General features: G+C 35.7%; 1 protein-coding gene across 3 annotated transcripts in view; it reads right to left on the bottom strand.

Annotated features, from left to right (window-relative positions):
• Positions 1 to 1153: 1153 nt before the first annotated feature.
• Positions 1154 to 13016, bottom strand: part of CCDC172 (coiled-coil domain containing 172) — an 89187-nt gene continuing 77324 nt past the window's right edge. For all 3 annotated transcript variants that reach the window (XM_021073407.2, XM_084995667.1, XM_084995668.1), the window contains exons 8-9: positions 3729 to 3816; positions 1154 to 2710 (exon numbers count right to left, since the gene is read on the bottom strand). In XM_021073407.2, coding sequence (XP_020929066.1) covers positions 2669 to 2710; positions 3729 to 3816 — 130 coding nt within the window. In that variant the 3' untranslated portion in view covers positions 1154 to 2668. The remainder of the gene's footprint in view (positions 2711 to 3728; positions 3817 to 13016) is intronic.

The raw sequence follows: 13016 nt of genomic DNA, 5'->3' as shown, positions 1-13016 counted from the left end.
AAGACCAAACAGATTTTTCTCAGCATAATTTCTACTCTATAAAAAATTACCAATCTCAACTGACTCTTTTTTAAGACATTTCTAGATTCCAATTCGTTATGATACAATGACTTCAACCTTATACTGACTTTAAGAATCTCATTGTGCTTTTTCAAATTTCAAGAAAAAAAAGGGAAGACAGACAACGTGTGCCTCAATTTTCGTTTCTTTTACAGAAGAAAACACTACCATAGATAAAACAATGAGTAGTTTAGAAATATTCCTAACTGTACATACCTTAAAGCTTTTCCTTTTCTTTGCTTTTTCCTCCCATTTCAATAATTAGGCCAGAGAATAAAGAAAGGAATTTCTAGTCCAGTGATCATGCATCACATCTTATAATTCTGTTGCTGTTTTTCTACTAGCCAAACAACTCCATTAATCAGCAGGAAAAATATGCAGCAAACTGTCTATACATCCTAGTATTATCCCTAGTGGTGGGCTTAAAATTCAAAAGTTGCTTCTGCAAAGAAAGTTGCTTCAGTAAAGAGCTATGGTAGCATGCCAGGAACCCCAGAAGTGTATCAGTGTTGCTTTGGGTTACTTAGGCTTTGGTTATAACTAAGTATAGGGAAAATTTAGTGAATTTACTTAATGAAGAAGCATTCATTTAAAAGTTGTTTTTAATGTATAGTCAAAGTCTTACCTCCAGGGTAATTAGTTAGTCTGAGACACATTTTTATCTAGATAATTTCAGTTATTCTTCCTACTTGAGAGTTTCATGAATTACTAATTCTTTAAAAAATCTAAAAACAAATCCAATCTGCTGATATATTAACAGTGCATTTTAATTTCATACACTGCAATTTCTATTGATTGTTGTATTTTCTTTGTTCAATGAACTTGTTCCTTTGATTACATTGATTCTAATAGTCCCAGTTATTTTGGTTGGTATCACATGGTCAGTACTTTGTATTTACTCTATCATGAAGTGCTAAAATAATCATTCAATTGTTTGAAAGTCAGTTTAAACCTTAAAATATGCATTTTTAGCATTTTGAAATAATGAAAACATGTTATGAACCATTTTCTCAACTTCAATTCATATGAATTCTGATTCCATTACTGCATATTTAATCTAGATATTCTATTTGACACACATGTGAAAAGACTATTATATCAGTAAGAGTTTATTTTGCATATATGCCATTTTGTGTTATGCAAATAATTGGCACATCTCTACTTCACATTAATATTTCAGCTACAAACCAATAATGAACTGAAATTACTGGTAAGTGAAAAAGTCTTTACATGTAAACTTATCTGCATATTAATGATATGATACACATTTAATAATAAACATTCACAAGACTTAGAACTTTGAATGTGGTTGGATAAATAGACTAAACTATAAATAAACTAAACTAAGACAGAATTGAAGTCATGACTAATTCCAATAACCATTTCACACTCTATATTTTGATATAAAATAGACTGTAATTCCCTGATATCATTGTTTTTCTTAATCAAAAGTAATTATTATTAAATATTTAAAGAATCAAAATAAAAATAACTTCTGAAAATGCAAATTATTTAAACAGATGGCAACTGCTACACATCTCAAAGGAGATTTTTAACTTTGCTGCTTAAAAAAAAAAATTGTAAAGCAATCTATGCAAGAAGCTATGCCCAGATAAGACCTGATTTCAAACAGGACTACCTTAAATATCAGTAGATCTAAGACATCCGTAAACATCTCATATTTGATATTAAACTAATTCAACTACAACCACAAAAGAAAACATTTGCATTCAGTACTTTGAGCAATACCCTTAAACAGGTTCTGTTCTCCTCCCTCCTCTACCACAATTTAGGGCCTTGTTGAAAACATACTTTTCTTCCTAGTTAGGATTGCTAACAGCAGAACGATATCTGATGTTGGAAATTTGGTGGCACTACCGAATTTGATTCCAACATAAGAACACTGTTTTCATTTTCAGTATTTCAGGCCACCAACAAAAAGGAATCCTGACGGCTATAAGGAGTCTCTCTACATCCCCAAGTAGATGACATTTCATTTTAACCAACACTGGCATTAGGAAGAAAACTGGCAGCACAAACTGCTGAAAAGTGGCTACAGGTGCCCCAGACTTGACTCTACAGAAAAATTTAAAGAAAAATGGAGGAAACTGGCTTTTGCAGATGAAAGGCCTCTGAAGACCTCTGTCAACAGACATCATATGATTAGAGAAGGACTAAAATGAAAGGAAGCATCTTTGTTGGTGCAAATGGCACTGACAAAATTGGGTCAAAAATCTGAGCTTTTCTTCCTACATGTGTTTGACTGGATTCAAGGTAAACTGCAACAAAGAATAAACAACATAGAAAGTACAGATCAGCTTAAGGTTCAGGGGGATGTAAGAAGCCTGAGGGCCCAATATCTATTTCTCCTTTCTTCTTCCTATAGAAACACAATAAAGCCACATCAAAAACCCTTTAGGTTTTAGTAGGTAATAAAACTGCAAAATTATTTTTTTAAGTGCTAATATACCAATTCTAGATTTCAACAAATCTGAGCATTGTGGACCTCACATTTTCCACAAGAATCTGTTGTAATGGGTATCATTCATGTATCTATCACAATGACACTAAGATGTTTTGATCAAATCTTAGATAGCTGATCAACTCTCTACAAGTTATTTATTTCCTGAAGATCTTTCTGTGCCAATGTCTGAAATGAAACAAAATTATCCATGAGAAAAATTAAATTTTTAATAAAATAATTACATAAAATTCACATAAATTTAGCACAACAATAACGCTGGGCATTCATAAATTCTACTTTTGAAAGTTTTTACAAGTATAGAAATTCTAACATAAACTTTTTCTTGTTTAAAAATTTCCAGAATATATGTATTTTAGGGCTATACCCGCAGCATATAGAGGTTCCAATGCTAGGGGTCAAATCAGAGCTACAGCCGCGGGCCTACACCATAGCCACAGCTACTTGGGATCTGAGCTGTGTCTGAGACCTACCACAGCTCACAACAATGCTGGATCCTCAACCCACTGAGTGAGGTCAGGGATCAAACCTGCAACCTCATGGTTACTAGTCAGATTCGTTTCCACTGCGCCACAACAGGAACTCCCTAAAACTATATTTTAACATACTTTAAAGCTAGTTATATATGTCATCTATTAAAATAGAGCATGGCAAATACTATGTTCACTTTATAAACAACCAAAGTAAGAGGTTAAAAGCAATTTAAAGTGCTGCCACACAATCTGAAAATATTTCCAATAATTGGATCCAAAGTTCTTGAAATCATAAAAATCTGTAATAGGAAAGTTTTAGAATTAAATATAATAAAAGTATAATTTATGCCTATCAAAAACAAAAAGCTTTTAAGCATTATGGTAGTTAAATCTCTTTGGTGCATTAATCTTGTAACAGTTTCAGTCAAGGGAATATTGTGAGGTCAGTTTTGAACTTTTCTTAAATTGTACATATTCTCTTTAAATATAACTTGTTTCATGTAGCATCTAACTCTCCAGGACTCAAAACACTTCATAGATTTATATCTTGACCTTAGTTTTGTTTATTGTTGCTATTTTTTTAAATCTAGTGCAAATCCATGTGAAGGGCAGAACACTAGTTCCATGAGATGTGTTTGAGTAAAACCATTCTTAACGGCAGGTCTAAAAAAAAAAAATGCTGAACAAAAGTTAAACAATCAATGATAGCTTACCAACTCCAAAAATTCTATTTCTGTTTGAAGGGCATCATAAACACTTTGCATGTCATCTTCCTTATAAAGTTCTAATTCCTTTTTAAGTCTGTTTTAAAGGAAAAATTCACTCTATTAGTTCAGCAATAAAATTTTATAACAATTCTTTACTACATGAATAGTGGCAGATTTATGGCTTCTATTATCAGAGTTTCAAGTTAACACTAAAGAATTTGGAAAGAAATTTTAATTCTTTATAATTTTTTGAGTACTATATAAATTTTTGAAAAAAAAACTCCCATAAAGAAAAAAAGGTAGACTCAATAAATAATAGACACAAAAATATTAGTTAAATAAAAGAGCAATATAGTTTATTTGGAAAAATATAGTATGGTCTGAAAACTTCTGTTTCAGTCCTGGCCACTAAAAAACTGAGTAAATTGCTAAATTGTCTAGCTTCCCTGAACCTCACCTGAAAAATTTTAAGTACAGAAAAAATGACTTCTGAGATTGCTTCTTGTTCTAAAATTAAACATTAACTTTATAATACACATGTAAATATATATATATATATATATATATATATATTTTTTTTTTTTTTTTTTTCTTTTTACAGCCACACCTGTAGTATACAGAAATTCCCCGGCCAGGAGTTCCTCTTGTGGCACAGTGGAAACGAATCCAACTAGGAACTATGAGGTTGTGGGTTTGATCCCTGGCCTTGCTCAAGTGGGTTAAGGATCCAGCATTGCCATGAGCTGTGGTGTAGGTTGCAGTCATGGCTTGGATCTGGCGTTGCTGTGGCTGTGGCATAGGCTGGAAGCTGCAACTCTGATTTGACCTCTAGCCTGGGAGCTTCCATGTGCTGTGGGTGCAGCCCTAAAAAACCAAAAAAAAAAAAAAAAGAAGTTCCCGGGTCAGGCATCAAATCAGAGCTGCAGCTATAATCTATGCCACAGCTTACAGCAATCCTGGATACTTAACCCACTAAGCGAGGCCAGGTTTTGAACCTGAATCTTCACAGAGACAAGGTTGGGACCTTAACCCACTGAGCCAAAATGGGAACTCCTAAAATACATTGTAATTTGAGAGTGAGAAAGTATTCTCAATGTTTCTTTTCTCCAATTAAATCTTTAACCCTTTCAATATTCTGGGTTTTTTAAAATTATTTTATGCATAAATTTAATGTGGAAAATAACAAATAGTTTTTCATTTCTAGCATTATGACTAATATTCCATCCAAAATGAAAAACTTAAGCAAAAGCCATGAGCTGTGGCTGGAGAGGTAGAGAGCTAGGGCCTGGGACTAGGGAGCTAGGCAGATGAGGCTTTGTTAAGGGCAGATACTAAAAGCAACGTTGCTCCAAAACCTAAGCAAGTTGAGCCAGCCACCAGGTGACAAGTATGAACCAAGCTGAACTTTTCTAGGCCCTGACACTTAAGGGAAGGCTGAAGCAGTCCTAGGCTAGTGGCATTCCCTATACACTAACAAAAACAAAAAATTAAATAAAAAATTCTTTAAAAATCCCCTCTGAAAAAAACATAAACATATTTTAGGTTCACAGCCCTTCCATAAGTTAATAGCCAACAATGACCTCATAATCAAGGATTACCAAGCACCCAAGAATTCAAGCCACTATAAGTAAAAGTCAGCAGAAACAATAAACAACAGATTATATCCATAACATATGAATAACTACAAGTCAATCACAAACCCGTATCTGATTGTTCACAAAAGAAGGTATCTGATGGGTTAAAAAAATGCAAAAAGGTACTCAACTTCATTAGTTACCAAGGAAACACAAAGGAAAAACACAATGAAATGCTACTATGTAACCTCCAGAATAGCTAAAATGAAAAACAGGAGGAGTTCCCGTCGTGGCGCAGTGGTTAACGAATCCGACTAGGAACCATGAGGTTGCAGGTTCGGTCCCTGCCCTTGCTCAGTGGGTTAATGATCCAGCGTTGCCGTGAGCTGTGGTGTAGGTTGCAGACACGGCTTGGATCCAGTGTTGCTGTGGCTCTGGCGTAGGCCGGTGGCTACAGCTCCGATTCGACCCCTAGCCTGGGAACCTCCATATGCCGCAGGAGTGGCCCAAGAAATAGCAAAAAAAAAAGACAAAAAAAAAAAAAAAAAAAAAAAAAAGAAAAACAGGTAATTCCAACTGCAAACAAGGATATAAAGAAACTAGAACTCTGAGACACTGCTGGCACATATATCATTTTCTATTCTTTTACTTAAACCTATCTATGTCTTTGTATTTACAGTGGGTTTTTTTGTAGATACCATACATTTTCATTTTACTTAATATGATAATCTGTCTTTTTAATTAGTATGTTTAGGCCATTTACATTTAGTTATAATTATTTACATCGCTGAATTTAAAATACATCATTTTGCTAGTTGTCTATTTGCTTCATCTGTCCTTTGTTCCTTTTTCCCCTTTCTATCTGCTTTAGGATTAATTGATTTTTTTTAAATGATTTAATTTTATCTCCTCTATTGACCTCATTTTTATACATTTTTTAAAATTTTGTAATGCTTGCACTGGTTTTATTACTACAGACTCTCAAATAATATTATACTATTCTACAGCATGAGGACTTTATAATTGTTTATGTCCAAATTATCCCCCTTGTTTTTTATTCTATTGTCATCACAAATGTTTCTTTACATATACTATAAACATAAAATATATTGCTATAATTTTTGCCTTATTTATCTTTTAGAGCAATTAAAATTGAAAAAACAAGGCTTTTATATTTACCTTTATAATAACCATTTCTGGAACTTTTATTTCTTTGTGTAGCTCCAAGTTTCTATCTGGTGTTATATTCCTTCTTCCAAAAAAACTTAACTATAGTCTTGTTGTTGTTGTTATGTAGTGTGTTGGCAAGAAATTCTGTCAACACATATTTGCTGAAACTATCTTAACTTGCTTTCCTTTGTGAAAGATTTCACTGAGAATTCTGAGTTGATAGCTCTCACTTTCTATCTTTAAAGATGTCATTCCGTTATGGTCAGGTCTGCATGATTTCTAATGAGAAGTTTGTTTTAATTCTTATCTTCATTCTTTTGTATGTTTTGCCTTTATGTTTTTCCCATGATTTTCGTTCTCTTTATTTTTCAGAACTTTGAATATGATGGATATAGATGTTTGCTTTTGTTTACTTAATGCTGATTGGAGTTGTCTGAGATTATTATATCTATGCTTCAAAGTATTTCATTATTTTTATAAAATTCTCTGCCATTGTCTCTAATGTATGGAGCTGTATACATGAATCTGTCAGAGACATGTTTTTCCAATCTTCTTGCTTGATTATCCACCCATAGCCCCTCCTCATGTGATCGCATCAAAAGAGTAAAATAAAAGGGTGTGGTTTCTTGAGGCGGGGCTCTTGGTTCTAGAGACCTTGAGTCCCCTGGTTCCCACCTTTACTGTCTCTATGTTTTGCTTTGTGTTGGCATTTTGATTTGGGTTGGTTTTTTCCTTAAGTTCCACAGCACCCGTTCTTCAGCCCCATCCTGCTGAGCTGGTCTCGGCAAATCTCAAATGCATTATGCTAAAGAAACCAGGCCTATGAGGCAACATTGCATATTATTCCATTTATATTAATAATGCAAAAGACAAAACTTGGAAAAAAATAGATCAGGGAGTTCTTGCTGTGGCACAGTGTGTTAAGAATCTGACTGCAGCAGTTTAGGTCACTGTAGAGGTGAGGGTTCAATCCCCAGCCCAGCAGTGGGTTAAAGGATCCAGCGTTGCTGCAGCTGCAGTGTAGATCACAGCTGCGGCTCAGATTCAATCACTGGCATGGGAACTTCCATATGCTGTGGTTACAGCCATAAAATTAAAAGAGACAAAAAAAGAGATCAGAGGCTGGTTGTGGCTTGTGCACACTGATTTTAAGTGGGCAAGAAGGAACATTTTGGGGTGATGGAAGTATTCTATATCTTGATTGTGGTGGTGGTTATATGACTGAATTATTTGCCAAACATAGAGAACTATATACTAAAAAGAGTGAATTTTAGTGTATATAAATTATACTTCCATAAACATGTTTAAAAAAGACAATGACAGTAATCCAGGTTCCAACAGATTAACAACTAACTTAATAAAAACTCTTAATAAGAAGACCAATAAAGCCAACAATAAGCCATACCTACAAGGTAACTAGGAAACAGAATATTAAAAAATAACTTGAAATTACATGCAAGTAGGGATGAACATCCAGAAGAACCAGCTCTGAAGTCTACATCAATACAGAGAGTGAAGCAGTAATTAAATGGAAAGAGGAAAATAGAAAGGCAGGGGGGATACGGGGTAATGAAATACAGGCTAGATAACCCTCAGAAGGAGAAAGTCTCACCCTATGTGGAAAAACACTGAGAATAGGTATGAAGCCTCAAAGATGAGAATACTGGCTTTTGTGGAATGGAAGAAAGTTTTAGATCAATGGCTTTCTTATTTTGGGGTGGAAGGGCTGTTGTGTCTTTTTATTTTTATGACTTTTGTTTTTCCAGAGTCCATAATTCCAACTTTCCTTCTTTCTTGTCTTTAAGGTTGTACACCTTTCCAAGTTCTACTTCTAACCAATAACCATAGCTGAAACCCAGAAAGTTTTCAAAGAACTAAACTAAAAATAAAAGTCAAAAACACTTATAAAAGACCAGATAATCTCAATACTATGTAAATTGTCCAGAAAATAAAAAATGCAGAAAACAGTCAACTTCTGTCCTGAAGCAAGTATTAATAGTGATACCAAACCTGATAAAGATAGTACACACACACCCACACACACCAATCTATGAATACTGACGCTAAATTATAAATAAAATACTAGCAAGAATTAAATACTACATTAAGTAAATAATATGTTACGACCAATTAAGACATTCCAGGAATGAAATGTATAGTTCAATATTAGTAATTCATTAATGTAATTGAATATATTAATATTTCCAAAGAGAAAAACAATATGATTACTTCTGGAGGTACTGAAAGAAGTTTTGATACATTCAAAAGTTATCCCTGATAAAAAACATTCAAAAAAATCAGAATTAGGAGTTCCCTTCGTGGCTCAACAGTTAAGGAACCCGACTAGGATCCAGGAGGATGCGGGTTTGATCCCCAGCCTCACTCAGTGGGTTAAGGATCCAGCATTGCCATGAGCTGTGGTTAGGTCACAGACACGACTCAGATCCTGTATTACTGTGGCTGTAGCATAGGCCAGTGGCTGTAGCTCTGATTCGACCTCTAGCCTGGGAACTTCCATATTCCGCAAATGTGGCCCTAAAAAGCAAAAAAAAAAAAACAAAAAACAAAAAACCCAGGTCTGTCCAAAAGTAAGTATCTTACTGGGGTCAGAGTCCATTTCCTAGAGGTTAGGAACAAGGGTGCCTAATATCTCTTTTACTTTTTTAAAAAAACTATTTTTCTTTTTTTGGCCACCCCATGGCACAGGGAGTTCCTGGGCTAGGAGTCAGATCAGAGCCACAGTTGTGACCTATGCTGCAGCAGCGGCAACACTCAATCCTTTAACCCACTGTGCCCGATTAGGGATGGAAACTGCATCCTTCTGCTGGAGAGCTGCTGCTGATCCCACTGTGCAACAGCGGGACTATCTCTTCCTGGTTCTAGGCAAATTGATTCTAAAGTTCATATGAAAAGAAAGAATATTCTAGAAAAACTCGAATTTTATTTTCAAGAAAGCCCTGGAAAAAGAGAATACAAAAAACGGTGACCAGACCTACTAGATATTAAATGATACCATTAATCCTTTATGATTAAAACAGTGCGGTACTGGCATATAAATAGAGCAGAGGGACACAGAAGACAGAAATAGCATAAGGTACAAGTGGACATTTAGCATATGCTAAAGAAGCCAACTCAAATCACTGGGAAAAAAAAAGATTGAATTTTTAATAAGATGGCTATTTGCTCTGTGGCTATAAATGGATAGTCAGAGCTAAAATTGGACATGTATCTCACAGCATACACCAAAATATACTCTCAGTGGATCAAAGATTTAAATGCAAAAAATAAAACTACATAAGGACAAAGTGAAAGCATAGAAAATTTCTTTATAAGCTGGTTGTGGTCAAAAACTTTCTCACTATGGCACAAAATATAAATGAAATAAAAAAGTATTAAATTCAATTACATTTTTAAAACTGCATAGCAAAACACATGAGTAACATCAAAAGATGAATGACAGTCTGGGAGATAATATTTCCCACATATATTACAGATAAAAATCTAATCTTTTTAATATATAGGAACTTTAGTATCAAGGGGAAAAAGGACCAAATATCTAACAAAAAAAAATAAAAACACAAAAAGTCAAACAGATAGTTCACAGAGAAAAAAAAAGTAGAAAAAATTATCCCTAAGCATATGAAAAATGCTCAATAGTACTCATAAGAAAAATATATTCAATTTAATATAATAAAGATTCATAATAAAGACTTGAAATTTTACTAAACAGGGATATCATTTCTCATTTATCCGATGGGTAAAACTCTCAAAACTTGATAACACACTTTGTTCATAAGGTTATAGGTAAACAGGTGTACCCAACATTGATAGTGGGAATATAAATGGTTAAAATTCAAAAGATGAAAATTTGCAATATCTAACAAAACTACATTTAATGCTTTTCTTTTGTCCCTGCCATTCCACATCAATAATACACCCTCTAAATACAAAACAGCATATGCACAAAGTTATTTATGGCATTATTATTTGTAATCACAAAATACCGGAAAAAACTTCTATCCATTCTTATGATACTGGTTGAGTAAACTGCAGGACAACCATACAATGGACTATTATATGGTATGAAAAGAATGAAGATGATTTCTTTTAAGTAATATGGGGTGATAGCAAGAATATATTGTATGTATTGTTAAGTTAAAAAAAAAAGACAAAAAAAGATTATATATACTGAATATATATGGAAGAGATATAAGGAAAAAAATATATATATGTTTATTTTAGGAGCAGGATCAAGTTGGCAGAGGAGTAAGACATGGCACTCACCTCCCACAAACAAATCAAAACCCCATCTACATGTAGAACAATTCATACATAACATCTACTGAACACTGGCAAAGACCTTAGACCTCCAAAAAGGGCAATAAACCCTCCACATAACTGGGTAGAACTAAAGAGAAAAAAAGAGAGAGAGAGGAAAAAAAGGATTTAAAAAAGGAATCAGGACAGAACAAGTGCTCCAGAGAGGGAGCTACAAGAGGAAAGGAATCTGCACACTAGGAGACCACCTAACTGATGGGGAGATTAGCTGGCCAAAGGTGGAACCTCTAAGCCTTGGAGATAAGCAGAGCACCCTAACTGAGGAGGGAAAGACAGAGAGGTACAGGCCATCAGTACCACCACCCGGACACTGCAGCCTGAGACACTTGGGTGAGGTTGGGCACTGCAACTCAGGCTTTGGAGGTTAGTTCCAGGGTGAGGACTAGGGTTGGCTTTGTGGGGACCAGCCTGAGGGGGTTAGGAAGCAGTGGGCCCCATGCTGGGGATTGGAGGACCACAACCCAGAGGGTGTGGGAGGAGGCTCGGGCCTGCAAGAGAAGCAAGGTGCCATTGTTGGGGTGGGCAAGACAAAGAGGGGTGGGACTGCCATAGGAACATCTTTCTCTGGGCAAATGACGGCTCTTGGGTGGCACAGCCACCTCTTGGGCAGGCAACTATCTATAGGTGCAAACCACTGCAGCCATCTCAGACTCCAGGGGTGGGCATAGCCACCACCAATATGGGTGCGTGGGTTCCTGTGAACAGGAGCAACCTGCTGACCTAGTCACCTCAGGGGTCACCCCCAAGCCAAGGAAGGCTCTAAATCAAGTCCCACCTGTTGCCCCTCTCACTCCGCAACCAACGCACACACCCTGCCTTTGCCACTGCCAAAGTCTCTGGGTACCACCTCCAATTCCCTGAACATCGCTGCCACTGCCCAGGGCCCTGCAACCAGGAGAAGCCTGCATGACCACCTCCCTGTGAGTGCTTGCCACTGTCAAGGACCCAGCAACCAGGCACTGGCTACAGGCACCGCCCATGGGTTCCACCGCCTTGGAAGTATGACCAGGCTGTACACCAGCACACCCCCATCAAGGGGATAACAGCCTACACACACCGAGGAAAGAGACAGAAAACATCCAAATCAAAAGCAGGCCTCAAGCCAAAAAAAAAAAAAAAAAAAAAAAAATTGTAAGCCTTATATGCCCTCACAAGCTACTCAGCAGAACTCCTGCATATAAATAGCCCTTCAAGGCTACAAGATAACTGTTTTACCGTACTCACAGAGTAAGAAAAATGTAAGCAAAATGAAGAAGCTCAGGAACCATTCCCAGGTAAAAGAACAGGAGAATTCCACTGAAGAAGGAAACAATGAATGAGACCTCTGCAGTCTTACAGACACCAAGTTCAAAAAGGGGGTAATGAAACTACTGAAGGAATTAAGACCAGATATGAACAGTAATGCAGATTACTTTAGAAAGGAACTAGAAACTATAAGGAGGAGTTAAGAAAAATTAGAAAATTCATTTGCAGAGATGCAAGCGTAGTTAAAGGCACTGAAGAGCAGAATGAATAATGCAGAGGAACAAATAAGTGCCTTGGAATATAGAATAGTAGAAATTACTGAAGGAGGACAGCAGGCAGAAAGCCAAATGAAAAAAACATGAAAACAATATGAGACCTATAGGATAATATAAAGTGGGCCAATCTATGCATTAGAGGACTCCAAAAGGAAAAGGAAAAGAAAAAAGGAAAAGGGGATTGAAAATATATTTGAAGAAATTATGGCTAAAAACTTCCCAAATCTAAATGAAACAGATATCAAGATACAGGAAGCACAGAGGGCCCCCCAAAAGTTGAACCCAAACCTACACCAAGACATTATAATAAAAAAGGCAAAAGTTAAAGAGAGGAATCTAAAGGCAGCAAGAAAAAAAAACAAAGAGTTAATTATAAGGGACCCCCCATAAGGCTACTAGCTGATTTCTCTACAGAAACATTACAGGCCAGAAGAGAATGGAAATATATATATATTCAAAAAACTAGAAGAGAAAAAATCACAGGCTAGAATACTCTACCCAACAAGATTATCACTTAAAATAGAAGGAGAAATAGAGAATTTCTTCAATAACAAAAACAACAACAACAAACTAAAAGAATGGAGCAATGCTAAACCCATCCTAAAAGAAATACCAAAAGGTCTCCTCTAAACAGAAAAGAAGTAGGAAGATATAGGATAGAGGAAATCACAACTGGAAAGTAATTACTTAAA

This window comes from Sus scrofa, chromosome 14 (genome assembly GCF_054392235.1).
Source record: "Sus scrofa isolate SSC_HxYL_T2T_F1_AM1 chromosome 14, Sscrofa_HxYL_maternal_Yorkshire_Landrace_v2.0, whole genome shotgun sequence".
NCBI classification, from domain to species: domain Eukaryota; kingdom Metazoa; phylum Chordata; class Mammalia; order Artiodactyla; family Suidae; genus Sus; species Sus scrofa.
The sequence above is the reverse complement of the archived record's forward strand: the minus strand, read 5'-3'. Positions and strand labels throughout refer to the sequence as shown.